Source organism: Pangasianodon hypophthalmus, chromosome 12 (assembly GCF_027358585.1).
Source record: "Pangasianodon hypophthalmus isolate fPanHyp1 chromosome 12, fPanHyp1.pri, whole genome shotgun sequence".
Classification (NCBI taxonomy): domain Eukaryota; kingdom Metazoa; phylum Chordata; class Actinopteri; order Siluriformes; family Pangasiidae; genus Pangasianodon; species Pangasianodon hypophthalmus.
The window spans coordinates 25,091,574-25,118,458 of NC_069721.1; the positions used below are offsets into that span (position 1 = coordinate 25,091,574).

The following is a 26,885-nucleotide window of genomic DNA, read 5'->3' on the forward strand; positions in this document are numbered from 1 at the left end:
CCGGTTGCCATTACTGACGCAACCCTCCCCAGTTTTATCCAGGCTTGGGAGCTGTCTTGTGCAACCCCAGTGGCTGGGGCTGGTTCCCTGGCTGGGAATCAAACCCGAGCCACGGTGGTGAGAGCGCCGAGGCCTAACCACTAGTCCTCCAGGGACCACTACAGAATTCATCAGTAATGTAGTATAATAAAAATTATTTTCACTCACTCACTTTCAGTAAACGCTTTATCCCAGTCAGGGCCACAGTGTATCCTGTCTCTGCTGGGAACTCGGGGATTGCGGTGGAACATCACCCGGGGTGGGACACCAGTCCATAACAGGGCACCATGCGCACTCATTCACACACACACACACACACACACACACACACACACACACACACACACACACTTTCACATATGCATTCATACCTAGGGGCAACTTATCTAAACCAATCCACCTACTGGCATGTTTTTAGGACGTGGGAGGAATCTGGAGAAAAACCCACAAAGACAAGAGAAAAACATACACAGAAACTCTGCTACGGTTCTTTGTTATTAATTTTAATTTATAATTTTTAGTTTTTGAATACTCTTGTTGGCCCAGGTACACCTGATTTTAAGTTTTTTGTAGGAACATCGACATGGCCAGCAAGGGCAAACAGTGGGTTCTCCTGGCAGGAGGTTCTAAAGGTTGGAAAGACTACGGTGTCCAGGTGTGAATATTAAATGCCGTGGCTTAAATTAAAAGTAATGCTAATATGTTATGTGATATTTTTATGTGTATTGCTCAGTAAAATAATTTCTTTTAAAGTGTCATTTCTATTACAGGCCAACGTGTGCCACGCTTACCAGGTCGCACACCAGAATGGCGTTCCAGATGAGCAGATTGTGGTGATGATGTATGATGATATCGCTTATAATCAACAGTGAGTATAGAGCTCTGCAGTAGAAGAGGGCCGTGCCAAATAGTGAGAAAAACTCTCAGGTTAGACTACATGAAAATGTAAAAAATATTTCATTGTGGTGATGCAAAATACTTTCATGCTTCTTGCAACACAAAATACAGTACAGAGAAATTTTCCCAGGGCATCCATTTTGGTTCTGAGGAAGACCATATGAAAATATAAGTTGAAAAGTAGGAATGATAACTAGCTTTAGTGTGAATGATGATAATGCTAGATAAAATGATTAAAAAAATCTGATTAACACTTGGGGATCAGGCACAATCATTTGTTCTTTTTTTCCTTTTTTGTCGCTAGTAGCACTAGTTTTTTTATTATTCATCCTGTAATTTATTTTCAGCGTGAAAAATCCCATAATGCAACACATATTACAGTATCGTACTGTTCAATAATGTTATAGTATTTTACTGGATTTGCAGTGTAGAGGTTTAAATAAATACAACAATCTGAAACTTGTAACTGTTGTAACTCATTTATCCTAATTCTTTATATTCATAAATACTGTATATTATGTATAATATATTTATATGATGAATAAGTATTCATTAAAGATAATTATATTATTTGTCTATATTATATTTTTGTAGAAATCCCATTCCTGGAAACATAATCAATGTACCAAATGGCCCAAATGTTTACCCTGGGGTTCTAAAGGACTACACTGGAGAGGTAATGTGCTCTGTAACATTTAATAAATAAATAAATAAATAAACTCTGATTATTATTATAAAACAATCTAGTTATTTTTGTTAAGTAGAATCGATGTTTTTAAATTGTCCATTATCAGGAGGTATCAGCTGAAAACTTTCTGGCTGTACTACGTGGAGATTCAGCTGCTGTCAAGAAAACAGGACCAAAAAAAGTAATACAAAGGTAGAAACCATCTCTTTTAGCTTTATTCACCTATTCTAATTCAGGTGACCTTTTACTACATACTTTAAACTTACTTAAAGCACTATTGCATTGTGGATTCTGGTCAGAAGATGTTGATTAATTTTCTACAACAGCAGCTCTGAGAGTACTACAGTTGCAAATCACAGGTATATATTAATGTGCTCGTGCTACTCAAACCAGCCCAGCTGGCAAAACAATCATCTCACAGATCATAAAGACTTTATTTACAACACCATTTGAGTGACTAATTTAAAAATAGTTGCTATTTGAAATATATAATCTCACTTTGCATTCGCTTCCCTTTCTGCATGTTGTACAATCATGTACTGCCCCAATTAGTTCCACAGAGTTGTTATTGCACCTAGTGGTCAAATATGGAAACCACAACAAAAGTTAAATAGAGACCCATTCAGGCAGGAATCACACTGCCCCATGCTCGTAGGAGTGTCAGGTAAGGTAGGCAGAAGAGGATGCAATTTCAGTAAGAGTTTATTGTGGAAACAAGCAGACAATTCCAAATTGTAAGGCAAGGATGCAATCTAACAACAGGCAATAATCAGGCAATGCGCAAACCACACAAACAGGTCAAATCCTAAATCCAAAAACCTAAATCCAAAAACTTACGGGTTGGTAAGGTCGGGTAATCACACTTCACAACTGGCTGAATGTTCATAGTCTGTTTATATAGGTGCAGGTGTAATTGTGAACAGGAGAGCATGGTTAAAAGCCAGTGACTGTGAACATGACGGAATTTGTGTGTTTGGGATGTGTAGTCCGGGGACGCCATGTTTGTAGGCCGCAGTGTGTTCTGGGAAACAGAGTTCTCAGTGGATGAAGGAGGTGACCTGACACACCCCTCTCAAAGAGTTCACTCTAGGATGAGGCCCTGGGAGTTCTAGGTGTCTGGAGTGGAATTCTTGGCACAAGCTGGGGTTAAGGATGTCATGACTATACCCTTCCCATTCAATGAGGTACTCCAGTTTAGCATTTCTGCAACGGTAGTTGAGTATGTTCCTGGCTCTGTACGCTGGTTGACGTTCGATCTCAAGTGCTGCAGGTGGAGTTGTCAAGGGAACATCTGCAATGGTTTTCTGCACAGAAAGTCCTGAGAAAATGGCCGATCTCTTGGTTGGCCCTCTCCACCTGCCTGTCAGTCTGGGGGTGGTACCGTGCAGTAAGGCTCATGGTAACCCCCAGTTTCTTCATAAAACTTGACCAGACTCATGACATGAACTAGGTGCCTTGGGTGCTGACGATGTCTTCCTGGATTCCCAGAACAAGTGGTTAAAAAGCAGTTCTGCTATAGGCTTTATAGGCCAGGCAGAGGGATGAGGTGCAAAGATTTTGAGAAATGGTCAGGGATGACAAGGATGACTGTGTTATTGCATGACTCTGGGAGGTCAGTGTCCACTGCCATCTGAGACCAAGACCGATGTGGCATGGGCAGGGGCATGAGCTTACTGACTAGCAGGGTTTGCGAGACTTTGGCGCGTGCGTAAGTGGTGCATGATGAGAAGAAATGCTGTACATCTGTTAGCGTGTTGGGCCACCAGTATTTGTCCCATAACAGATGATATGTCCATTGGGCACCTGGATGGCTATTGGCTACGGCAGTATGTGCCCAAGTGATGAGTTTACCACACAGGGCAGTGGGCACAAATCATTTGTTGGGAGGACACGACCAGGGAAACCGCTACGGTGAGGTGTGGGCAATCTCTTGGTCAATGTCCCCAAGTGACCGTTCTTACAAAGCACGAAAGGGGGAAGGATGTGATCTTTGCTGTCATTCTTTGGGCTCACAGCATGCAAGCAGGAAAGAGAGTACACTTTCATGTTCTTCGAACCGGGTCTGTATGACAGGATAAATTGGAAACAGGCAAAGGACAGAGCCTATCAGGCTTGGTGACTATTCAAACTTTCTTGTGATCGGTAAATATAGTGAATGGATGGGTGGACCCCTCCAGTCAGTGACACCGTTCCTCCAGTGCCAGCTTAACAGCCAGTAGCTCTCTGTTTCCAATGTCATACTTCTGTTCTGCGGGGGATAGCTTCCTGGAAAAGAAGGCCTTTGGGTGGACTTTGGGCTTATTACTGAATCTTTGGGAGAGGACAGTTCCAATGCCCATCTCGGAGTCATTCACCTCTACTATGAAAGGTTGAGATGGGTCAGGATGCTTGAGGTTCGGGGCCGTGGTGAAGGTAGTCATAAACTTGTTGAGTCCCTCCTCGGCTACATTGCTCCATGCCAGTCATTTGGCCCATTTCTTGAGAAGCAACGTCAGTGGATAGCCTATGGAGCTGAAGCCTCGGATGAAACTTCTGTAAATGTTCAAGAAACCATGAAATCTTTGTAGATTCTTTATGGTTCTGGGTTTGGGCCACTCAGGGATGGCAGTCACCTTAGCTTTGTCCATAGTTACCCCTTCTGGGCTCATGATATATCCCAAGAAAGAGATTTTATGCCTGTGGAATTCACATTTTTCTCCTTTCACAAACAGCTGGTTTTGCAGTAGGCACTCTAGGACTTGCCAAACATTGCAGACATGAGTTTCGAGGGAGCGTAGATCAAGATGTCATCAACGTAAACTATGACAAAAGCATGTCTCATATGACATCATTGATGAGACATTGGAATACAGAGAGGGCACACCAGAGCCCATACGGCATTACACAATACTCATAGTGGCCAGTTTTCCACTTGTCTCCAGAATCTGAACCAGATTATATGCACTTCTGAGGTCAAGTTTAGTGAAGATTTGAGCTGAACACAGTTGTTTGAGGGCTGTAGGGACCAGTGGCAGTGGGTACTGTTACTTGATGGTTACTTGTTTAAGACCTTGATAGTTGATGTAGAGTCTGAGACCTCCCCCTTTCTTCTCCATGAAAAAGAAGCCAGCTGAGGTGGGAGACCTGGACAGACTGATGTACCCTGGCTTTAGTCTTACTGAATACTTCACGAAGATCATGGTATTCTGAAGGGATATTGAGGGGTGTGTGATTTTCTGGAGTTTCAACTGTTGTCGATGCCACTATCAGCCAAGGCACTTGGAGACAGTGGTTGTGACTGTGGGGAGACCAGTGAGTGATCTCATTAGCTGGGGTTCATGTCATTGCATTCATGGACATCCCAGAATAATGGAGTGTTTAGTGGTATGGGTGACGAGGAAAGACACGAGTTCCTGATGCAGCGCGCTGATCTGGAGGAGGAGGGGCTGTGTGCAGCAGGTGATGGCACTCTCTCCGATGGGTCCTCCGTCAATGGCTTGAATATGGACGGGGTGTTGCAGTGTTTGTGTGGGGATGTGGAGTTTGTTCATGGTGTTTTGGTTGAAGAAGTTGCCAGTGGACCCAGAGTCAACAAGCACTGCCAATTCAGAGACACCATCTGAGTGTTGTATTTTCAATTTAAGTGAAAATATGTGAGTGATTGGGGAAACAACAAATGAAAATGACTCACTTTTGAAGAACGGGGATAGTTATTCCTGCTCTCTGATGGGTCAGGTGTGGCTGAAGACTGAGCACAGAGGGGGCTTTGTCCTACGGAGTGGTCAGGCTGGCCACAGTCAAAGCACCATTGTTCTCTGCGACGATTTTCCCGTTTGCCATCATTAAGCCTGGCTTGGCCCAGTTCCATGGGTTCGGAGAGGCTGCATACCCCCAGTGAAATCATGTCTCTTTGTGGGGGCCTTTATTTTTGAAGCAGGTGATCTAGGTGGATGGAGAGATCGATCAGGGAATCTAGAGTCATCTTATCATCTCTGCATGCCATTTCGGTGAGAATCTCAGAGTTTAAGCCCCGAAGAAAGGAGGCTTTCAGGGCCGGTGTGTTCCAACCACGGAACTCGAATCTGTACTTGGATACTCCTCTTTTACCTTGGGACATGGTGAGCAGCTATTCTCTGATCTCCTTTTCCTGAAAAGTGAATGATCAAAGATGCATTGAAACAGCTCTATGAACCGGTCGTGGAAGTCAGCTGTTCTCCTCCCTGATACCATACCACTGTGGCCCAGTCTAGCGCCTTGCTGTTGAGGAGGTCTAGAAAGGCTGCGATCTCCTGCTGCTCTGTTAGTACCTCTTTGCTGGGAAAATACAGTGAACAATCTAGCAGAAAGCCTTTACAAAGGAACATTTCACCTGCATACTTGTCCTGCTGCAGGATTAGTGAGCTAGCTGCCAGCATTGGAGGTTGCAGCGTAACAGCGGAGGTCAGTGACCTCAAGACTTTGCGTCCAGATCTGCCAGACGTTGTTGGTGCTTGCCCACCAGTTGTCTTTGTGTTGCTACCATGGGCCACCAGTCATGCTCTCCTGCTGCATCCATGGTAACAGCAATGTAATTTTATTTAATGTAGGTGGAATTGCAATTGCGGTTTATTGCGGAAGCAGGCAGACAAATCCAAATTGTAAAGCAAAGATGTAATCAACAACGAGGCAATGATCAGGCGATGAGCAAACCGTACAAACAGGCAAATGCTAAATCCAACAACCTGGTAGAAAGCAAGATCAGAATACCACAGAAACAATACACAATAAACAGGTTGGTAAGGTCAGGTAATCACACACTGAGCGTTACTTCACAACGGGCTGAATCTTTGTAGTCTGTTTATATAGGTGCAGATGTAATTTTGAACAGGTGTGTATGGTTAAACGTCCAGTGACTGTGAACATGACAGAATTTGTGTGTTTTGAGAAGTATAGTCCAGGACAGCCATGTTTGTAGGCCGCTATGTGTTCTGGGAAACTGAGTTTTTGGTGTATGCTGGAGTTGACCTGACAAGGAGAAGCAGTGGATAGAGGAGTTATTAACAGAGTTGGCTGGGTGGGCTAGTTCAAAATCTCTCTACTGCTGCAAAGAAGTTGTTTTATAACATATAATCAGAATAAAGCACAGACAGTGTGTGTATGATGTACAGAACCTTTTCTATTGTTAGCTATATTGTACAGCTTGTGAGAGGGAAAGAGAGATTATTGAGTGGTTCATATCCAAACATCAGAAATGTGTGTGTGTACCATGGTGATCACTTCCCAACACAAAGACTGTGAAAAACAAAGAAAAATGTGTCTCCTTTTTGCAATGCCCAAAATTTTGGGCTAGTTTTAGGCCTTCTGTGTAGATTTTGAGATGTAGTTGGGCTGGAAATTTTGCTGAAACAACTGCATAAGTCGAGTGTGATAGCCTCTCCACTTCATTTTGTTTGAGGCTGTGTAGTTATTCATGTCCTCCTGCAAAACCAAAATCTATGGTCACAAGCTGCTGCTGTGCAACTGTTCAACTAGCTCATCTGCTGTTTTTTATCAGGGGAAAAAGACTGCTGTTTTTGTGTGTTTTTGAGTGATAACACATTGCAATGTTCTCTGACATTAAAATGTGGAGCTCCTACACAAAATATGTGAAGGTTGGTAGGTTTGTGGTTTTATTTGTATTGCTAGATGTTATGGGAGCAATCAAGTTAGGAATCTAAAATCTCCACACTTTGGAATGTGACAAAATCATACTGTCAACAATTATTACAAATATCTTTTATCATTTTAAGATTTTTTTTCTCTTTCAGTGGTGAAAATGATTCCATCTTCATCTACTTATCAGACCATGGAAATAAAGGAATCTTTCACTTTCCTAATTCCACAGTAAGTTCAGTAAATTTTCTCCTCCTTCTGGGCCATTCTCAGAGCTCTTACATAGTTATAGTACGTTTTGTACACGGGGTTGTACAGTTGTAACTTATGGGGTTGTAAGTTGTTTTGATTTCATATCAGTAACTGAATATCAGAAACTGAATATCATTAAGCGACTCATTTTCAGTCAGAGTACCAGATCTTTATAATCATATACTACTGAGGTCATCAGGAAATGATCTTTTTTTTCCTGTTACAGCTTTATGCACATGATCTCATTAACACAGTGAAGGAGATGTCAAAGAGACACAAATTTTCAAAGGTACGTATTTTAACTTCTAATTTACATTTTTGCACATCTCTGTAACCCAGGGCTCACAGAGGTAAAGAATCCTATGCAAAAAGTTAATGAACAGGCAAATCAAGGTCAAGACTGTCCAGGTCCTTACCAAAAACACTCTGATAAAACAACAATTTCAGAAGGTCGTCAAAATATCAGATATCAGAAATCTCATCAAAATCAGAGCATGAGACAAAGGCAAAGTCATGCACAAAATATCAGGAAATAACAGCACAGATCTCACACAAATGACTGGCAAAATGTCAGGTTTCATTATAACTTGAATAGCTCATGTGCTTTTTATAATGTGCAAACAGGAAATGAGTCGAGTAGCCGAAGAAGCAGTTCAGAATTTTGGGGAGGGTGCCCTCTTGTGGTCAGGAGGGGACATGGCCAGGTTTAGATGTTACAGTCTTACCATTCATTCTGTGTTCTTATGTCCTGTCTTTCATTTCCTATCTCTCTATTCCATTAAAAATAAATAAAGCAGATCACAGATTATACCACAGCTCTTTTTCAATTCTTATTAGTCCGACAGTGTTGATTATTTTCCTATAACGGCCCTGGCCTTAAGTGTTTTATTTTCCTTTGATCACAGCAATTTACCAATTCAATTTTTTATTTATTAAAGAATGTCATACTTATGATAAATTTTGTCACAATTAATGTTAAAATGTCAGCAGTCATTCAGATCATGGTCAGATTATTCACAGCCATTTTCATTATTGTCATTTTTGCTATTACACTGATGACAAGCAGATTTATTTTAGCACCACAACTACCACTACCACTACCACTACCGCTACAATGACTTGTACCCATTGTGAAGTGAGGGTCCTTGCGTGTGTGTAATTCAGTCCAGGTGTGCGTAATCAGAATGAATGTGAACATGATAGAGTTCATGATGTCTGCGTGTTGTAGTCCTCATCAGCCATGTTCGTAGTTTGTGTTGTAGTCTTGGAGTTGTAGCTGGGCGCTGAATTCATCGTTGACGAGACAAGGACCTGTTCCGTATACATTTTCCATCCCTATCTATGAAAGTGATAAAATCCCTAAAACTTTAAAGTAATCATATTTTTGTATGTGTTTGTTTTTGTGTGTGTTTGCTGATTTTTTGTACCTGGTCAATGTTTGCAGATGGTCATTTATTTGGAAGCGTGTTGTTCTGGATCGATGCTGGATCAGTTGTCTGACTGCAACGGTTAGTACAATATCTATTTACTGCAAAGTCACAGTTCTGTCATGTTTAGGTACATGTGTTCTTCCCATGTGTCTGAAAGGCCTTTATCCTTTTGTTTCAGTGTATGCAGTTTCTTCGTGCAAGCCTGATGAATATACCTATGCTTGTTTCTTCGACAAGAAAAGAAACACTTTTCTTTCTGATATCTTCACTTTTAACTGGCTTCATCACATGGACACAGTTAGTGTTTATTAAACTATTAATGCCTCAAAATATCACTATAAAGTGTTTTTACACCACAAAGATGTACTTTGATTTCTTACATATTTGTAAAATATTTGAATTAGACACCATTCATTTTTTCTGTTGTTCTTCACTTCACTCTAAAGGTAAAACTTACTGTGACTTCGTTTGGAGAGCAGTTTTCCTACCTGTTGAAAAACGTGAATGAAGATGCAAGGAAGGCGGGAGTGACTGAGACACCATGTAACTATGGAGACAAGGTATGTACAACAAAAATAAATGTAGTATTTTAAATGTTTCTTCATATTATTTTGATATCTCAATTAAGGAATAAAGGGAAACATTACATCAGAAGAAAATTCCATAGCAAAACAAATTATTAACCCTGGAAAATGCTGTATTATTTATTCAAAATAAATGACAATGTTAATAATGTTTAAATGCCTAGAGTGTTTACTTTGTGTAATGTTGTATTTATTCTTCCTTACTCGGCATTATTTAGGGCATGCTGAAGTTAATGTTGAGTGAATTTCTTGGAGAATCCCCCGTCTCTGTCAGAGAGGCCTACACGTCCCAGCCCCTGAACATTCAAGTGTCCGATGTGGTAGACACTACAGAAGTTCCACTGATAATCCAAGAAAACAGGATTAAAAATGAACAGGACCCGGAAAAAAGACAGGCCCTGGAAAGACAGTATGATGATCTTAAAAGAGTGAGTAAGCAACTTCCACTGTACTGCATTATTTACAGTCCTTATTTCTGAATAGATTCAGTAGTCACACTCACTGTATCAATGTCGTGACTCTTATTCATCAACACAACACTATATTATATACACTATATTGCCAAAAGTTTTGGGACATCTGCCTTTACATGCACATGAACTTCAATGACATCCCATTCTTAATCTGTAGGAATTCATATGGATTTGGCCCACCCTTTGCAGCTATAACGGCTTCAACTTTTCTGGGAAGGCTTTCCACTAGGTTTAGGAGTGTGATTATGGGAATATTTGACCATTCTTATAGAAGTGCATTTGTGAGGTCAGGCACTAATGTTGGACAAGAAGGACTGGCTCGCAGTCTCCGCTGTAATTCATCCCAAAGGTGGTCTATCGGGTTGAGTTCAGGACTCTGTGCAGTCCAGTCAAGTTCCTCCACACCAAACTCACTCATTCATGTCTTTATGGACCTTGCTTTGTGCACGGGTGCACAGTCATGTTGGAACAGGAAGGGGACATCCACAAACTATTCCCACAAAGTTGGGAGCATGAAATTGTCCAAAATGTCTTGGTATGCTGAAGCATTAAGAGTTCCTTTCACTGGAACTAAGGGGCCAAGCCCAACCCCTGAAAAACAACCCCACACTATAATCCCCCCTCCACCAAACTTTACACTTGGCACAATGCAGTCAGGCAAGTACCATTCTCCTGTCAACTGCCAAACCCAGACTCGTCCATCGGATTGCCAGACAGAGTAGCATTATTCGTGACTCCAGAGAACACGTCTCTACTGCTCTAGAGTCCAGTGGTGGCGTGCCTTACACCACTGCATCCGACGCTTTGCATTGCACTTGGTGATGTAAGGCTTTGATGCAGCTGTTCGGCCATGGAAACCCATTCCATGAAGCTTTCTATGCACTGTTCTTGAGCTAATCTGAAGGCCACACGAAGTTTGCGAAAGTTGGCGACTTAGAATGCACTGACCCTGCTCTGTGATTTTACATAGCCTACCACTTCGTGGCTGAGTTGCTGTTGTTCCCATTTGCTTCCACTTTGTTATAATACCACTAACAGCTGACCGTGGAATATTTAGTAGTGAGGAAATTTCACAAATGGACTTATTGCACAGGTGGCAACCTATCACAGTACCACACTTGAATTCACTGAGCTCCTGAGAGCGACCCATTCTTTAACAAATGTTTGTAGAAGCAGTCTGCATGCCTAGGTGCTTGATTATATACACCTGTGGCCATGGAAGTGATTGGAACACCTGAATTCAATGATTTGGAGGGGTGTCCCAATACTTTTGGCAATATATTGTAAGTGTAGCTACTCGAGGCTGCGGTGGGCTGAGCACAGGTACAGAGGAGGCAGACGTAGGGAAATAAAGTGCCCCTTTTTTTCACAGTGTTAAAGTAGTAGGTGGGAGGGGTGCAGCGTGAGGGAGAAAGTGAGTGGGCTAGCAGTTGTCCTGCCCTAGGGCTCAGCGAGCAGGGGTGGGACCCAGGAAGCTTCTTGGAGTGCCGGGATGAAGAGTCTCGCCTTGTCGATTTTGGGGAGCGTGGTCTTCCTCACTGCCTTCAGCCTCTGAATTGGCTCACCTTACTGCGCTTGCCATGCCCTTTATACATTCCTGGATTCTCCAGGAGGGTGATGAGCTGCTGCTGTAACCATTGGCTGCCAGCCATGTGTGATTGTGCCACCCTGTCTTGCAGCCATGTGCTCCTGTACTATTCAGAACAGTAGTGGTGCTGAAGTGGCACCCAGATCTGAGAGGGGGGAGGCTAAAGAGGAGAACATAGGTTCATATCTCCTCTAGTATCCTGCCAGCCCCAAAAACGCTCATACCAGTTTCTTTGTGATTGGGAGAGGCTACCCTTTACTGCCTCAATTTTCTTTTCTTGTGGCTTCAGCAATCCCCAGCCAATGTGGTACCCCAGGTACTGTGCCTCAGTCAGCCCCAGGTGGCATTTTCGTGGGTTGACTGTCAGCCCTGCCTTCCGGGGCTCACCCAGGACCTCTCTGAGATGATACAAGTGGTCCAACAAGTTGACAGAGTGGATGATGACATTGTCTAGGTATGCAGCAATGAATTGTTTATGCAGCTGTAAGACAATGTCCATCAGCTGCTGGAATGTTGCAGGCACCCCGTGCAGCCCAGAGTGGAGAACCATGCACTGCCAGTGGCCATTGGCTGTGCTAAAATCTGTCTTGAGCTTGGCTTCTGGGGCTAAAGTTACTTGCCAGTAGCCTTTCAGGAGAGTGGGTAGCTGTTGAAGTCCAAGACCTGGTTCAGCTTCCGGAAGTCATCACACAGCCTGCGCCTCCTTTCAGGCATCAGCACAACCAAAATGGGGCAAGACCAGGGGCTGGCGGGCTCCTCGATAATGCCGTTTCATCACGTCCTACTGACCTCCTCCTCAGTAGCACGACGGTGGGGTTCCAGGACATGGTAGGGCCATTGTCGTACCACAATTCCCAGTGGGGTTTTAATTTCGTGTGGGACCAGATGCGTCATCCCAGGTGTCGAGGAAAAGACATCAGCAAACTGCTCCACTAGCTCTGTTAGAGCTTGACTCTGTGTGGGGGAGAGCTCCTCTCCCTTCTGGACCAAGGTACCCTCTGCGGGACCTGGGGAAAGACTTGCGGACACCACTGGGGCAGTTTCAACCCACTTTTTCAACAAATTGATGTGGTATGTTTGGGTGTCTGCATGCTTACCTGGCTGTTGCAGGTGGTAATTCACTGGGCCTACCTTTTCGAAGACTGTACAGGGGCCTTGTCAGTTAGCGAGGAACTTGCAGCTGACGCTTGGTGGTAGGAGGAGCACTTGATCACCCTGCTGGAACTCCTGGGGCTGGGCTGGCCAGTTGTATATTTGTTGCCGTTCCGCCTGGGCTTCCTCCATGTGTTCTCCAATGATAGGAGCCACTGGTCAATCCTCTCCTGCTGGGAAGTGGCTTTCCAAAGGGGAGCCACCTCGGGGTACCTGGTGGCATAAGTCAACAATAACAATGATAACAAGGATGTACTCGTGGCCCCGGGCCCTATGAAATAATAGTGCATGCCTATTCTTTCAAAAGGGATGCTGATGATGGGAAGCAGGATAAGGGAAGCAGGCTTGGGCTTCTTGGGCGCGGTGTGTTGGGATTTGAGGCACTGCTGAAAGAAGTTCTGGACCTCAGTGTCTATGCCTGGCCAGAGGAACTGGTCTTTCAGTTTTTCTAGGGTGTTGCAGGCCCCAGATGACCGTCTAAGGGGTGTGAGTGGGCCAGGTGTATTACTAGCTGGGTTTCTGGTCAGGGGATGACTAGTAGGTTGCAGATTTGCCCCTCGGATCAGGAAATAGGAGGCAGGTAGCTTTCAAACTGGGTCTTGGTTACTTGTTACACCTGGCCCCAACAATGTTTCAGACAGTCTACCTCTTTTTGTTCACTCTCGAAGCTGCCCTCGCAAGTCACCTGCTGAAACACAGACAAGACTGGGTTAACGTGTGTGTGTGTCTCACCTTCTGCTCCCGCTTTGGCATCATCCTCTTCCTGGGCCAGGTAGGCCAGCTGGATCCTGGGTTGCCTGGGTCAGGGTATTTGTCGCTGCTGTCGTGCCCTGGTGATCTTAGTGGTGGGAGCCGTGGGCAACCCTGGCCAGTCTCTCCTGAGTAGTAGGGGTACTGGAAGGTCTGGAATCAGGCCCACTAGCAGTGGGCACTTGCTGAAGAGGTTCCTGACCTGGATTTCAGGAGAGGGGACCTCCCTGACATCTCCGTACAGGAAACTGAGAGGAACCCGCATTTCTTGGCTGTTCGGGGCAGGATTGCGGGCTGGGTCAGTGTCACGGTGCTCCCTGAGTCTAGGGCTGGGAGTGGCCTGCCATCTTCTTTCACTGAGATAGTGTGAGTGCTGGGCAGATTGAAGGTGTGGACGGCACATCTAGGCATCAAGGGTTTATTGGCTCATTGTGGGGGTGACAGGTCCGGCTCGGTAGGCTCCTTCTCTCCCTATTGTTGTTAGGAGGTGGTGAGCTGGCTGACTCCTGCAGCCACTAGGGCCAAAGTCTTGTCACCACGCGCTGATCCCCCACCCGCCGATTGCCAGGGTGGCTAGGGCATACTCCGGGGCCTCTAGCAACTCTCTGGGGTTGCTGGGAGCTCCCATGCCGACGGTCTTCTGTTCTTCGGGTGGCAGAGCCCTCGGGAATTTGTTCATCACAACTCTCTCGAAAACCACAGTGGATGTGTGTTTCTCTGGCTGTAGCATCATCCTCGCTGCTCAGTTTGGTGAGGAGGCACTGGGCATCTCAGCAGGAGTCGGGGAGAGGTGTAGCACCGGTGGTGTTGAGTTTCCGACAGGAGGTGCTTTAGCATGGGGTGCATGGTGTGGGTGGGGGCTGGGTCTGTGCTCATGCCCGCATTCTCCACCATTGTAGCTTCTCAAGGCTGCGGCAGGCTGAGCACAGAGGCCACAGAGGTAGGGAAAAATAAGATGCTTTTTATTTACAGTGTTAAAGTACCCTTTTATACTCTAATGGATTCTCCAGGAGGGTGAGAAGCTGCCACTGTAATCACTGGCTGCCAGCTTTGTGTGCTTACACCGCCCCGCCTTGCAGTCACGTGCTCCTGCACTGTCCACAACAGTTGTGGTGCTGAAGTGTCGCTGTCCATGCAGTATAGGCGAGAGGAGTATAATGTTGGTCACGAAGAGGCTGCAGGCCCACTGTCACAATAAGCAACAAACACTGTATGTAGCTGTGACAGTAAAATACTGTGTGACGGAGTGGTGTGATTAAGCAGAATTTTTAGTGGTAACAATAACTATTTTAGTGGTAACAATAACCAAAGCAATCTGCCATTGAGTACCTTTTTTATTTATTAAAGATTTACATGCCATACTTTATCTGTTCATAGTTATATTTAATGTTGTAGAAAGTTGTGCTTTTTAATTAGAAATTATTTTCTTGCAGCAAATTTTGTAAATGAATATGAACAGCATTAGTCTGTGTAATATCAGAATTCAGCAGTGTTTATTATTGGGGAAAACAAGGTTCATGTGTGTCACACCAGCCATTACTCCTCTGGGTCATGTCTAAACCCCGCCCATTATATGCTAAACCCCACCCCCACATGCTACATACATGTTAGATTGTTATTTCAGTAATGAAATTTGCCATTATATCAAAAATGTTGTCATTTTGTGATGAATTACATATTATCATGTAACGTAAAAAGACATTTGTATTTAAGAAACAGTCACTTTAGATGGCTTTATAGATTAAATTTGTATATTATTATCATATTTGTAGAAGAGGAAGACAGTGGATGAAGCGCTGCAGAAGATTGCTAAACACACAAACGCTTCACAAGCTCTGACTGAAAAACGTGAGGTGACTCGCACGTACGAACTCAAAACCGTGGCTGAGCATTTTAGGAAAACTCTCTTCAACTGGGAAAAGGAGCCGGTATGTATATATGTACAGCATGTACGTGTGTGTGTTTGTTTGACTAACATGAAGTGGAATGGAGTAAGAATACTAAAGAGAGTAGCATGCTGTAATATAATTTGTGCTAAATGAAATAAAAACTTGTTAATACATGTGTTAGTTAGGGGTGCTTTCAGTGATTAATGGGTTTAAATGGCACCCTGGTGTGTTCTCCAGCTCTGTCCTTTAGGCAGATGAGACATTCTGTGTCAGTTCACATAGAGTTGTTGCTGCATGTCTCAGATTTCTTTTTTCATTTGTTTCTTGTGACCTAAAACCAAAGTCTGTAAAAATATTTTGACTGAATTCTAACATCAAAATATATGTTTAGGATTTAATATCTCCAGAAATCTTATTCTCAGTCACATGAAATTTGAAATTTGAAACATGTAACCGGGTGGTGCTAGATTTCAGAGCATAAGAGAATGTGATTCCCTTTTAAGAAGTACGCATGATGTAATGAGAGAGCAACGAAACCTGGGCAGGTTTGGAGGTGAATGAGAAACGGACTACACAAATATCCCAGGGTTGTATCATCTTTCCACAAAACCCAGTATTTACATGAGTAAGTGTGACATGAGAGGTTTGTGCCAGAATGGCGAACGTAAACGAAACCTCCGGCAGCACATTCATAAACCATGATTAGTGAAAAGGAAGCTTAGAAAACTGTTAGCAAAGAATGCTGTTTATTTGAAGACCATGTTAAATTATTTGCCAATTTTTTTGTTCATTTTTTTTTCAGTTTCATAGTGTTTTTCTTCTTTCTCATTGTATATTTTTGTTCATGTCTTGAAAAGTTACGTTCAATACTTTTGGCACAAATTTAATTCCATACGTAAATAGCCCACATAGAATCTTATGGAATAATGTATGTTTTTTTAAATAATTTGTTATTTTTGATATTGAACTGTGTTCTTTATAATTCAAATGAATGAAGGTTGCTAACATCTAACACATTTAAATGTTTTGATTTAATTTCTGTAGCACTTTATAATCTATATCCATTTCATGTAAATGTGGACATTCAAATTCTAGGCAAAACACACAGCAACAGCCCTACATGAATTAACACAGAATGATTCAGGTGAGAACACAGCAATCACACTCGGGTCCGAGAGAGTCTGCGTGAGATGGTGTCAGTCCACTTCCGAGTGAACTCTAGTGAGAAAGCGGTTTGACTCTAAATTGACTCACCTGCAGGAAGTGAATAAAACATGCATTTTTTAGCTGTGTTTTTTTTTTTTTGTAGATGTGAGCTGCTAAACTGAGTCAAAGGAGAGCTGTATAGCTGCAGAAACAATAACTGTGAAATGATTGAAACCAAAACAAAACAAATACCAAATCAAATAAAAGAATCAATTTCACCTCCCAGAATCAACAAACAGCTCCTACTTTATTAACAAGAATTACTGTTATTAATGTTAAAGTTTATGGTTTGTTGGTGTGTAACCTTAATGAGTGTTACAAAAAAGAAAATTATCTCTCTTTATTAAAATTATTTCTCTCTCTCTCTCTCTCTCTCTCTCTCTCTCTCTCTGTGCAGTTTGTTGTCACTCGGCAACACCTGCAGGTTTTAGTGAATCTGTGTGAGTGTGGGTTGGAGGTTGAGAGGTATGTGATGAGTTTCACTTTTTCAGGATTTAATCTGATTTAAAAATGTCCAGTCATTTCTACTTTTATTTCTAATCTAATTTCCTATGTGTTTGTTTCCATCAGCATCACTGAAGCCATCACTCACGTGAGCCGGGAGATTACTTTCTGAATAACTCACACACAACTTCACAATCATTTTCTTTTACCCGTTTTCTTGCTTTCAATAATGTGAGGATGGAGTTTAGAACATGCGAAGGAAAAATTGATCAACCTTTTAATTTCTTTTAATGTAACTAAAATCACATAATCACAAAGCCTGTCAAAGACCATAATAAAGAACTTGCAAAGAAACAAGAGTTTGTGTTAAATCGGTATATTTAGACAGTACTGTGCTGCAAAGATGGTTTTTACATATATTATGACTTGTATTTTAAAAAAAAAGGTTATAATGTGTGTGTGTGTGTATATATATATATATATATATATATATATATATACAGTATAGAAAAGTGTCAGAATACACAGTGCATCACAGTTTGCTGCGTATGGAGCTGCGTAGCTGCGTAGCGGTCAGAGAGCCCATGCTGACCCTGTACACCACCGAAAGCTCCTACAATGGACACGTGAACATCAGAACTGGACCATGGAGCAATGGAAGAAAGTGGCCTGGTCTGATGAATCATGATTTCTTTTACATCGTGTGGACAGTCGGGTGTGTGTGTGTGTGTGTGTCACCTGGGGAAGAGATGGCACCAGGATGCACTATGGGAAGAAGGCAAGCTGGTGGAGGCAGTGTGATGCTCTTGGCTCTGCTGGGAAACATTGGGTCCAGGCATTCATGTGGATGTTAGACCTTCATGGCAGTGGTATTCCTTAATGGCAGTGGCCTTTTTCAGCAGGATAACGCACCCTGTCACACTGCAAAAGTTGTTCAGCAATGCTTTGAGGGTTGGTAATCTCTCTTGTCTCTTGTGTGTTAGTACTGATAGTAAGAGCTCATGTGTTCTTCAACTGATTTCAGTAAACTGTTAAAATAGCACAACTGTTTCCACTACATTGTACAACAGCAGTGTGCTGCAGTACCACTCCTGACCACCAGAGGCCACAATCTCCTGAGGTTTAGTTACATGCTCATCACACACATGTATCTCATTTACTGTGTTGATATAAACGCCACTTAGTCGTTTACTGATTAGTGTGGAATGCAAAAAGGGTCACATTTCACCAACAACAAGCACGTTTTACTGTTTTGAAATGATTTAAAACACTGTTAAAAGTGCAGCTTGTATATCTGTAGTGTTGCATTTTTAAAATGATAAAGAGATCCAACTCCTGTTTTTGACAGCCAGTGAATTTGAACATTATCCATACAGTCAAGGATGAATCAGGTGAGACCAGATCAGTCAGTAAACGAGTGTCTCTATTAGGTCATTCATTTGTCCCACATTACAGAAAGCCAAACAGCGCATTAACAGCATTTTTACAATAAATCAAAGATGCCGAAGTCACATGCTACAGAGTAATTTATGACATAAAACTGTCAAACTGCAGTTATCATTACAATAACAAAAAAATTACTTGTTTGTTGTACAGACAAATGTTACCCATCGTTGAAAAAACAAGCTCTAAAGCATGGACTGAAAGAATTCCCCTAACTAGAACAAAAGGAAAAGAGATCGGAGTTTCAGGAAAAGAATAGCTAGCATACAAAACTGTACAGTTATTTTACAAACTGTGAAATGAAAAATTGACACAAAACCAGAATTGTCTTCTTTGTCAGTTTTTGCATTTACTCTTCCAACTAAGTTCCAATGTTCCAACTAAGCATTTTTAACTAATATTCTAAAATAAAAGTGAGGGTGATTTTGCCACAAGTATTACAGTGTTAAAAATGTTGTTTTGACCATTTTTTACACTTTTAATTACACTGTCAGGCTTAACACATCATCATAAAAGGCTGCAAAATTAATTGAAGACATGTCTATGAATTATTTAAAAAGCAGGTAATCTTAAGGTTTTAGGCAAACACAGGTTTTCAAAGATAGTTTTTCACCTAGGAGCTAATGATATAAGCCTTCATTAGTCAGAGGTTACTAAGAGTAACATTGTAAAGGTGTGTAAATTAGCGAAGGCGATGTCAGATGCAGTAATATGCTCTGGCCCCATTCAAATGCAGTGTGGTGATGTAGATTACAGCAGGTTATGTCTATCTCATTTCTCATTTATATCAGCATTGCATATAGTCTTAGAACAGGCCTAGTTAATTGGTGACAATCCAGAGCCAAGGCCAGGGAGCAGACAAACAGGCTAAACTGACCGCCTGCTAGCTGCACTGTCACTCAGTTGTCACTCAGGATCCACTATATTGAGACTGTGTCTGTTCGCAGAGCTAAACGAGCTAAAAATGTAGAAATACTCAGAAAGTTTGTTTTATTAACTTAATTAACATAAAATTAGATCCTACCAAATGCACAGCCAGCACCTTTGATCTGAAGCTAGGACTGTTAAATATTAGATCTCTTACATGTAAAGCACTTATTGTTAATGAAACTATTACTGACCAGGAGTTTACTGTACTGTGTTTAACAGAAACATGGATTAAACCAAATGAGTAGAATGAAATGAAACTACTCCAGTTATATACATCAGCCCGGTCTAACTGGCAGAGGGGGAGGTGATGCTGTTATTTATAACGATGTGTCACACGAAAACTTGGAGATCAATGCATTTGAAGTTCTTTATACTAATAAATCATATGCAGCCACAAAAAAATAAGTCTATTCAGTCGATTCTGCTAATTATTATTTACAGACCCCCAAGGCTCATATTCTGAATTCCTTTGTGAATTTGCAGATTTCATCGCAAACCTGGTTGTTTCTTTAGACAAAACATTAATTGTTGGAGACTTTAATATTCATTTTGATAATCCAGCAGATCCTCTCAGAGCAGCAGTTGTGTCTAGATTCATTGCATGGTGTGCCACAAAGACTCTTGAGGATGGACAAGAGAGGCATGTTAATAGTATTTTATTTTCAGTATTTTATTTTCTTTGTGTAACAACAGCTATCAGGCCTGTTATATGGATACATCTGCTAGATATTGGTTTATTGCAAAATTAACATCAAAACATTCCAGATTAAACAGCAAAAGGCACTGAGCAAATACAGTCTAAAACAATTAAAAAAAACATGGTCAAGGCAAGGTCAGTAATCTGGACAATCATATGCAATAAAAAATCCAGAGGGCCAGATAAAGTCAACAGTGAGGCAAGGCACGGCAGGAGTGATGTCACCCTCGACACTGAAACTCTTTGGAAAATGATTCAAAAGAAATGCAAACTGTGGCACATGTTTTAAAGGTCATTCAAGAAATAGTGGTTTGAGTTAGTTACAGTGATTATCAATACACACATACTTTGTAGTTATGGAACCAACAAAAAATGAAGCTGTTCTGAAGTTCAAGAAAATGTTTTAACTGATATCAACAAAAAAGGTTATCTATTTATAAAAAAAAATTGTACTGCACCATGAAACAAAACATATATAAGAGGTTTGCCTTTTGTTTATTAAGTGCAATACACAAGTTTTTACTTATTTTTTCCAGTTATCACTAAAAAGTTAAAAAATATTTTCAAAGCATTGGAATGCAGCATCCTCTAGGAACTGCACTTCATGATTTTGACCACAAGATGCCACTACCACACACAGCTTCATGTAATTAACTTTTTTTTTTAGTTTTGGGAGAAAAGCTTCATTGCTTCAGAAAGCTTCATTTTGCCATTAAAAAAGAGTGCAGTCATACCCAGATAATCTGTAATCTGTAAACAAACTGTAAGGCTTCACAAAGCTAAGGTCCATATGCTCTTTATCCAAACATACAAACAGGAAACTACAGAGACAAACTAAAATGCTTGCAGTTCAAGGGAGGGCAGGGAATTGCCTAAGCTGTTGATCTGTATCATCACATTTTTAAATCAGATTTTGTAAGAACTGGTACAATACATTACTATCTGAGCAAAGAGCTGTTAAATAAGCTGGCAGTGAAATCTGTAATTGATAATATGTGCAGGACAGTTGTATAAAGAACTGTATAAAGAACTCAGAGCCACACGTCATGAAATTTAGTCAGTGTATGAATGTAACAAGTCAAAGAAGATCAATTAACAACAATCACTTACTTTAACTGTTAAATTACTTTTACCATAACTTCAATTTCAATTCGTTTCCAAAAACAGCAACTCCCATCGTGCTGCCGACTGACAAGCCACAGCCCAGAACTTTTACTTCTGTGCCATTGGGGCCGATGTGAGCACCTGTTTCAACCCCAAGACCAACCTTCACTCCAACTGGACCTGCTGAAACTGAGGCACTGGCAATCTCAGCTCCAACCATGACTGCTACTTCTCTGTTGTTAGCCACAACCATGGCAGAAGCATTTGGACCGTTAGCTTCAGCTGAAACGTCGTCCTGCGTTGCACTGACTCGTCCTGCACTAGCCTTAGCTCTGGCTCCAGCTCCAAATCCAAGCATTCCTGGGTTTGATTCGAACTGTATGTGGGCATCTCCCTCTGCATATGGTCCCTCAGCGTCAATCTCTACTGAGCCACGTGTTGCTCTGATTCGTCCTGCAGTAATATTAGCTCTGGCTTCAGCTCCAAATTTAAGTGTTCTTGGGTTTGCTTCAAAATCTATGTGTCCATCTCCCTCTGTATATGGTCCCTCAGTGTCAATCTCTACTGAGCCACATGTTGCTCTGACTCGTCCTGCCCTAATATTAGCCCTGGTTCCAGCTCCAAATTTAAGTGTTCTTGGGTTTGCTTCAAAATCTATGTGTCCATCTCCCTCTGTATATGGTCCCTCAGTGTCAATCTCTACTGAGCCACATGTTGCTCTGACTCGTCCTGCCCTAATATTAGCTCTGGTTCCAGCTCCAAATTTAAGTGTTCTTGGGTTTGCTTCAAAATCTATGTGTCCATCTCCCTCTGTATATGGTCCCTCAGCGTCAATCTCTACTGAGCCACGTGTTGCTCTGATTCGTCCTGCCCTAATATTAGCCCTGGTTCCAGCTTCAAATTTAAGCGCTCTTGGTTTTGCTTCAAAATCTATGTGTGCATCTCCCTCTGCATATGTTCGCTCAGCGTTAACCTCTACTGAGCCACGTGTTGCTCTGACTCGTCCTGCCCTAATATTAGCTCTGGTTCCAGCTCCAAATTTAAGTGTTCCTGGCTTTGCTTCAAAATGTATGTGTCCATCTCCCTCTGCATATGCTCGCTCAGCGTCAATCTCTACTGAGCCACGTGTTGCTCTGATTCGTCCTGCCCTAATATTAGCCCTGGTTCCAGCTTCAAATTTAAGCGCTCTTGGTTTTGCTTCGAAGTGTATGTGTCCATCTCCCTCTGCATATGCTCGCTCAGCGTCAATCTCTACTGAGCCACGTGTTGCTCTGACTCGTCCTGCCCTAATATTAGCTCTGGTTCCAGCTTCAAATTTAAGCGCTCTTGGTTTTGCTTCGAAGTGTATGTGTCCATCTCCCTCTGCATATGCTCGCTCAGCGTCAATCTCTACTGAGCCACATGTTGCTCTGATTCGTCCTGCCGTAATATTAGCTCTGGTTCCAGCTCCAAATTTAAGCGCTCTTGGTTTTGCTTCAAAATGTATGTGTCCATCTCCCTCTGCATATGTTCGCTCAGCGTCAATCTCTACTGAGCCACATGTTGCTCTGATTCGTCCTGCCTTAATATTAGCCCTGGTTCCAGCTCCAAATTTAAGCGCTCTTGGTTTTGCTTCAAAATGTATGTGTCCATCTCCCTCTGCATATGTTCGCTCAGCGTCAATCTCTACTGAGCCACGTGTTGCTCTGATTCGTCCTGTCCTAATATTAGCCCTGGTTCCAGCTTCAAATTTAAGCGCTCTTGGTTTTGCTTCGAAGTGTATGTGTCCATCTCCCTCTGCATATGTTCGCTCAGCGTCAATCTCTACTGAGCCACGTGTTGCTCTGACTCGTCCTGCCCTAATATTAGCTCTGGTTCCAGCTCCAAATTTAAGCGCTCTTGGTTTTGCTTCGAAGTGTATGTGTCCATCTCCCTCTGCATATGTTCGCTCAGCGTCAATCTCTACTGAGCCACGTGTTGCTCTGATTCGTCCTGCCGTAATATTAGCTCTGGTTCCAGCTCCAAATTTAAGCGCTCTTGGCTTTGCTTCAAAATGTATGTGTCCATCTCCCTCTGCATATGCTCGCTCAGCGTCAATCTCTACTGAGCCACGTGTTGCTCTGATTCGTCCTGCCCTAATATTAGCTCTGGTTCCAGCTCCAAATTTAAGTGTTCTTGGTTTTGCTTCAAAATCTTTGCGTCCATCTCCCTCTGCATATCTTCCCTCAGTGTCAATCTCTGCTGAGGCACTTGCAATCTCAGCTCCAACCATAACTCCTAGTTCTTTTGTGTCAGCCCCAACCATGGCAGAAGCATTTGGACTGTTAGCTTCAGCTGAATTTATGCTCTGAGGTGCTCTGTCTTGTCCTGCTCTAGCCCTGGCAGAAGCATCTGGACTGTTAACTTCATCTGAAACGATGCTCCGTGGTGCTCTGACTCGTCTTGAATTAACCTTAACTCTGGCTCCAGCTCCAAATACATATTTTCCTCCTTCAAAATGTAAGAATGCCCCTGCCTCTGCATATGGTCCCTCAGCGTCAATCTCTTCTGAGACATGTGAAATCTTGGCTCCAACCTTGGCTCTTGCTTCAGCTAAGGTGTCAGCCTTAGCTCTGGCTCCAGCTCTACATACACACTTTCCTGGTTCACACACACTGAGATCCTGAGGTCACAAAATAAAAAAGGCTTAAATCAGCTAAATTATCACGTCAACATATAATAACCCTTGTGGGAAAAAATGGTATACTTAAGTAGGGCTGAAATAGTTTGACACTTAATGTGTTATTTTGGCACCAGTTATTTTTTTAGACTAATTTGTATTGAATCACTACTAATTTGTATATTTTATACTGTATTGTATATACTGTTTATATATATATATAATGCATATGTTGTTTTATTGTACTTTAACTTTCAATTTTAGCTAAATATCATCCAAATTTTGCAGGCATTTTTAACTAAGTTCAAAACACTGGGTTGTACTTTGTCCAGAAACACTTTTAAAAAAAAAATCACAATATATATACTTTAACTTATGCCTCCAATTATTTTTGTGAAGTATAATTTGACCATAAAATAAGCAGTCAGTAAATATTTACTTTTATAAAGTACATTAAAAATACCAATTTAACATACCCAAACTGAAGTACACTTGTATTTCATAATATGTGTTTCCTTTCTGCCTGTTTTGTATCCTACACAAATCTTAATAACCCAGGGTCTCATTTATCAAAGTTATTTATCATATATATATATATATGATGAATAATATGTTCTAATCCAACACTTAGTACTGCATCTATGAAAGCAAGATTTATTGTGCTGTGCTTACCTGCTTTTCTCTTCATCTTGCTCTTCTTGAGTAAAATAAGTACCTGGAAAATGTTAGTGTTGTTTTGTCATTTTTATCAATAAGCTGAAGAATGTAAATAATTGTGATCATTTTGGATTTTTTTCTTTTGTTGTTATTGTTGATGAAACATAAAACTCCATGATAATGAGTATTTTCATAAGCAAAATCCTTGTCAAGAATAATATGGTGTTGGTAACAAAAGCCATTTTTATATTTTCTTAATGAAACCTAATAAAGAAGAATAGTGAATAATATCCAAAAGCAGGAATAGTATAATAGCACAATATGTATTACAGGAAAGACCATCATACTCACAATTAGAAGTAGAAAGAAGAAGAAAATGTTATCAAGTCTTCTTAAAAAGTCAAAGAGAGATGAGAAGTTATTAAAGTTTCTCTTCAGCGGTTAACTCCAACTCTCTAAAACAAATCCTGTACATTAAGCTCAGATGACCTACTTTACCCCCATCACTCCTACTCATGATTATATCCATGAATAGTGTTGTTTCTCCAACTTAGGAAACCAGTTTCAGTTTCACATGAAGTCAGCCTCCTGTTTTTGGAGTTGTCTGAGGTCATCCCCCTGCTCTGAATATTCCCCATCTCCCCCGTCTGCTTTTTCTCTCAGTAAATATCCGTCTGAGAGAGTGGAAGGTGATGAGGTGTATCTTTTCACTGTAACTTTTCAAAATGCTGCTGTAGCCGGTTAGGAAGAGAGAAATATTCTTTTTTATATATATGTGCATGATGAATTTCCCAAAACTTCTCTTTTGGGCTAGGAACTATAAATTAAGGTGTTTTTCAAGTGAGACATTCTCAAACCCTTGAAACTCTTGAAACCCTTCCTGACGTCGGATTGTAGTTCTGGAGACTTTCTGGACCCAAGACGCAACTAACCTCTGCAATTCTCCAGCTGTGATCCTTGGAGATTTTTTTGGCCACTCAAACCATCCTCTTCACAGTGCGTTGAGACAATATAGACACACGTCCTCTTCCAGGTTGATTCATAACATTTCCAGTTAACTGAAACTTCTTAATTATGATGTTGGAAATGGGCATTTTCAATGCTTTTGCTATTTTGTTATAGCCACTTCCCAATTTACTCAACAAACTTTGAGCTCAACAACCTTTTGATGCACATCACAGCTATATTCCTTGGTCTTTCCCATTGTGATGAATGACTAAAGGAATTTGGCCTATGTCTTACTTCATATTTATACTCCTGTGAAACAGGAAGTCATGGTTGAAAAATTTCCTGTTCCTAGTCACCCAGGCGTACTAAAAAATGTAAAATTTCAATGGGAATATACTTCAAAGATATTTTTCTCATATGAATTTAGAGGGATGCCAATAATTGTGCCACACATATATTTAACAAAGTTTTTTTTTTTTTTTTTGATAAACCTGTGTTGTGTTTGCAATTGTTTGATATCCATGAAAGCAGAGTATTTTTGTTAATTTTTTGAGCAAAAGGTCAAAAGGTTAAACAATAAAGAGAATTTTTCACAGCCTTCTTTGCTCATATTTACCATCGGTGCCAATATTAGTGGAGGGCCCTGTACATGTGGCATTTATTACTTCACAACTCTACTAAACTAATGTTCTAATCAAACACTTAGTACTGGATCTATGAAAGCAAGATTTATCGTGTCGTGTTTACCTGCTTTTCTCTTCATCTTGTTCTTCTTGAGTGAAATAAGTAACTGGAAACTGAATAACAGTGAAAGTGAGAGAGAGAGAGAGAGAGAGAGAGAGAGAGAGAGAGAGGGCTGGGGGGTTATAGCACAACATGCCAAATAGTAAATGCAGTTGATTAATAAAGAATTCTGTCTGAAAACCTTATCTCATTTAAAACAGCATGAAATGTTGTACAGATTCTTACCCCTCTCATGTGCTGGTTTCAGGTCAAATGCACCATCAGACACATGGCTTCAGATTATACATCCTACATTACTTTCACTTTCACATTCAGTCTGCTTTTTTTGGCAGAGCTTTCTAACTAATGAACTTTAATGAAAGGAAAAACAATATAAAACACACCTTGTAGGAGCCGTAAAGTGACATATATGAAAGTATTAGATAATGTATCAGTCTTGTCATTATATGATTTGTTTCAGTGTCTGTTTCAATGTACTGTATGTTTCTGTATTCTGTGTTCCCCTGGGGGTGGATGATAGGTATTGCTACTTCCTGTCGGCAACAGGAAGTGAGGCAGTAACAGGGGTAGGAAGAGAGATGGGAGAGTACTACTGAAAGGCTAACTCCCTTTTTTAGCTTTGTGATTACTTTATTGCAATAAAATGACAAGATTTTCTCTGCTTGTTGTGAGAATTGTCAAATACTCTGTCCCATCACACACCTATTGAAATATAAAAGGCT

General features: G+C 41.4%; 2 protein-coding genes across 4 annotated transcripts; one reads left to right on the forward strand and one right to left on the reverse strand.

The window, feature by feature from the left end:
- Nucleotides 1–616: 616 nt before the first annotated feature.
- LOC113527238 (legumain-like) lies at nt 617–17,346 on the forward strand. The gene is made up of 13 exons (XM_034309567.2): nt 617–694; nt 810–907; nt 1,531–1,612; nt 1,731–1,816; nt 7,390–7,465; nt 7,713–7,775; nt 8,931–8,994; nt 9,095–9,213; nt 9,363–9,476; nt 9,719–9,928; nt 15,236–15,391; nt 16,956–17,023; nt 17,129–17,346. The coding sequence occupies exons 1-13, from the start codon at nt 623–625 to the stop codon at nt 17,172–17,174; spliced, it is 1,254 nt and encodes a 417-aa protein (XP_034165458.2). The 5' UTR covers nt 617–622; the 3' UTR covers nt 17,175–17,346.
- A 2,734-nt stretch (nt 17,347–20,080) lies between these two features.
- LOC113527103 (uncharacterized) lies at nt 20,081–26,481 on the reverse strand. 3 transcript variants are annotated; one of them, XM_026914616.3, is made up of 4 exons: nt 26,389–26,481; nt 26,167–26,216; nt 24,487–24,529; nt 20,081–23,817 (listed from the first exon to the last, which is right to left on the reverse strand). In XM_026914616.3, the coding sequence occupies exon 4, from the start codon at nt 23,458–23,460 to the stop codon at nt 21,202–21,204; it is 2,259 nt and encodes a 752-aa protein (XP_026770417.3). In that variant the 5' UTR covers nt 23,461–23,817; nt 24,487–24,529; nt 26,167–26,216; nt 26,389–26,481; the 3' UTR covers nt 20,081–21,201. The 3 variants fall into 3 exon arrangements, with proteins under 3 accessions (XP_026770417.3, XP_026770418.3, XP_053094376.1); XM_026914617.3 differs by lacking the exons at nt 26,167–26,216; nt 26,389–26,481 and adding an exon at nt 24,823–25,818; XM_053238401.1 differs by lacking the exons at nt 24,487–24,529; nt 26,167–26,216; nt 26,389–26,481 and adding an exon at nt 24,823–25,818.
- Nucleotides 26,482–26,885: the final 404 nt, after the last annotated feature.

Coding starts and splice junctions, on each gene's coding strand:
- LOC113527238 (XM_034309567.2), top strand. CDS start 623: ATGGCCAGCAAGGGCAAACAGTGGGTTCTCCTGGCAGGAGGTTCTAAA. Junction 7,466..7,712: donor TTCACTTTCCTAATTCCACA/GTAAGTTCAGTA, acceptor TTCCTGTTACAG/CTTTATGCACATGATCTCAT. Junction 7,776..8,930: donor AGAGACACAAATTTTCAAAG/GTACGTATTTTA, acceptor CAATGTTTGCAG/ATGGTCATTTATTTGGAAGC.
- LOC113527103 (XM_026914616.3), bottom strand. CDS start 23,460: ATGGTTGGGGCTGACACAAAAGAACTAGGAGTTATGGTTGGAGCTGAG.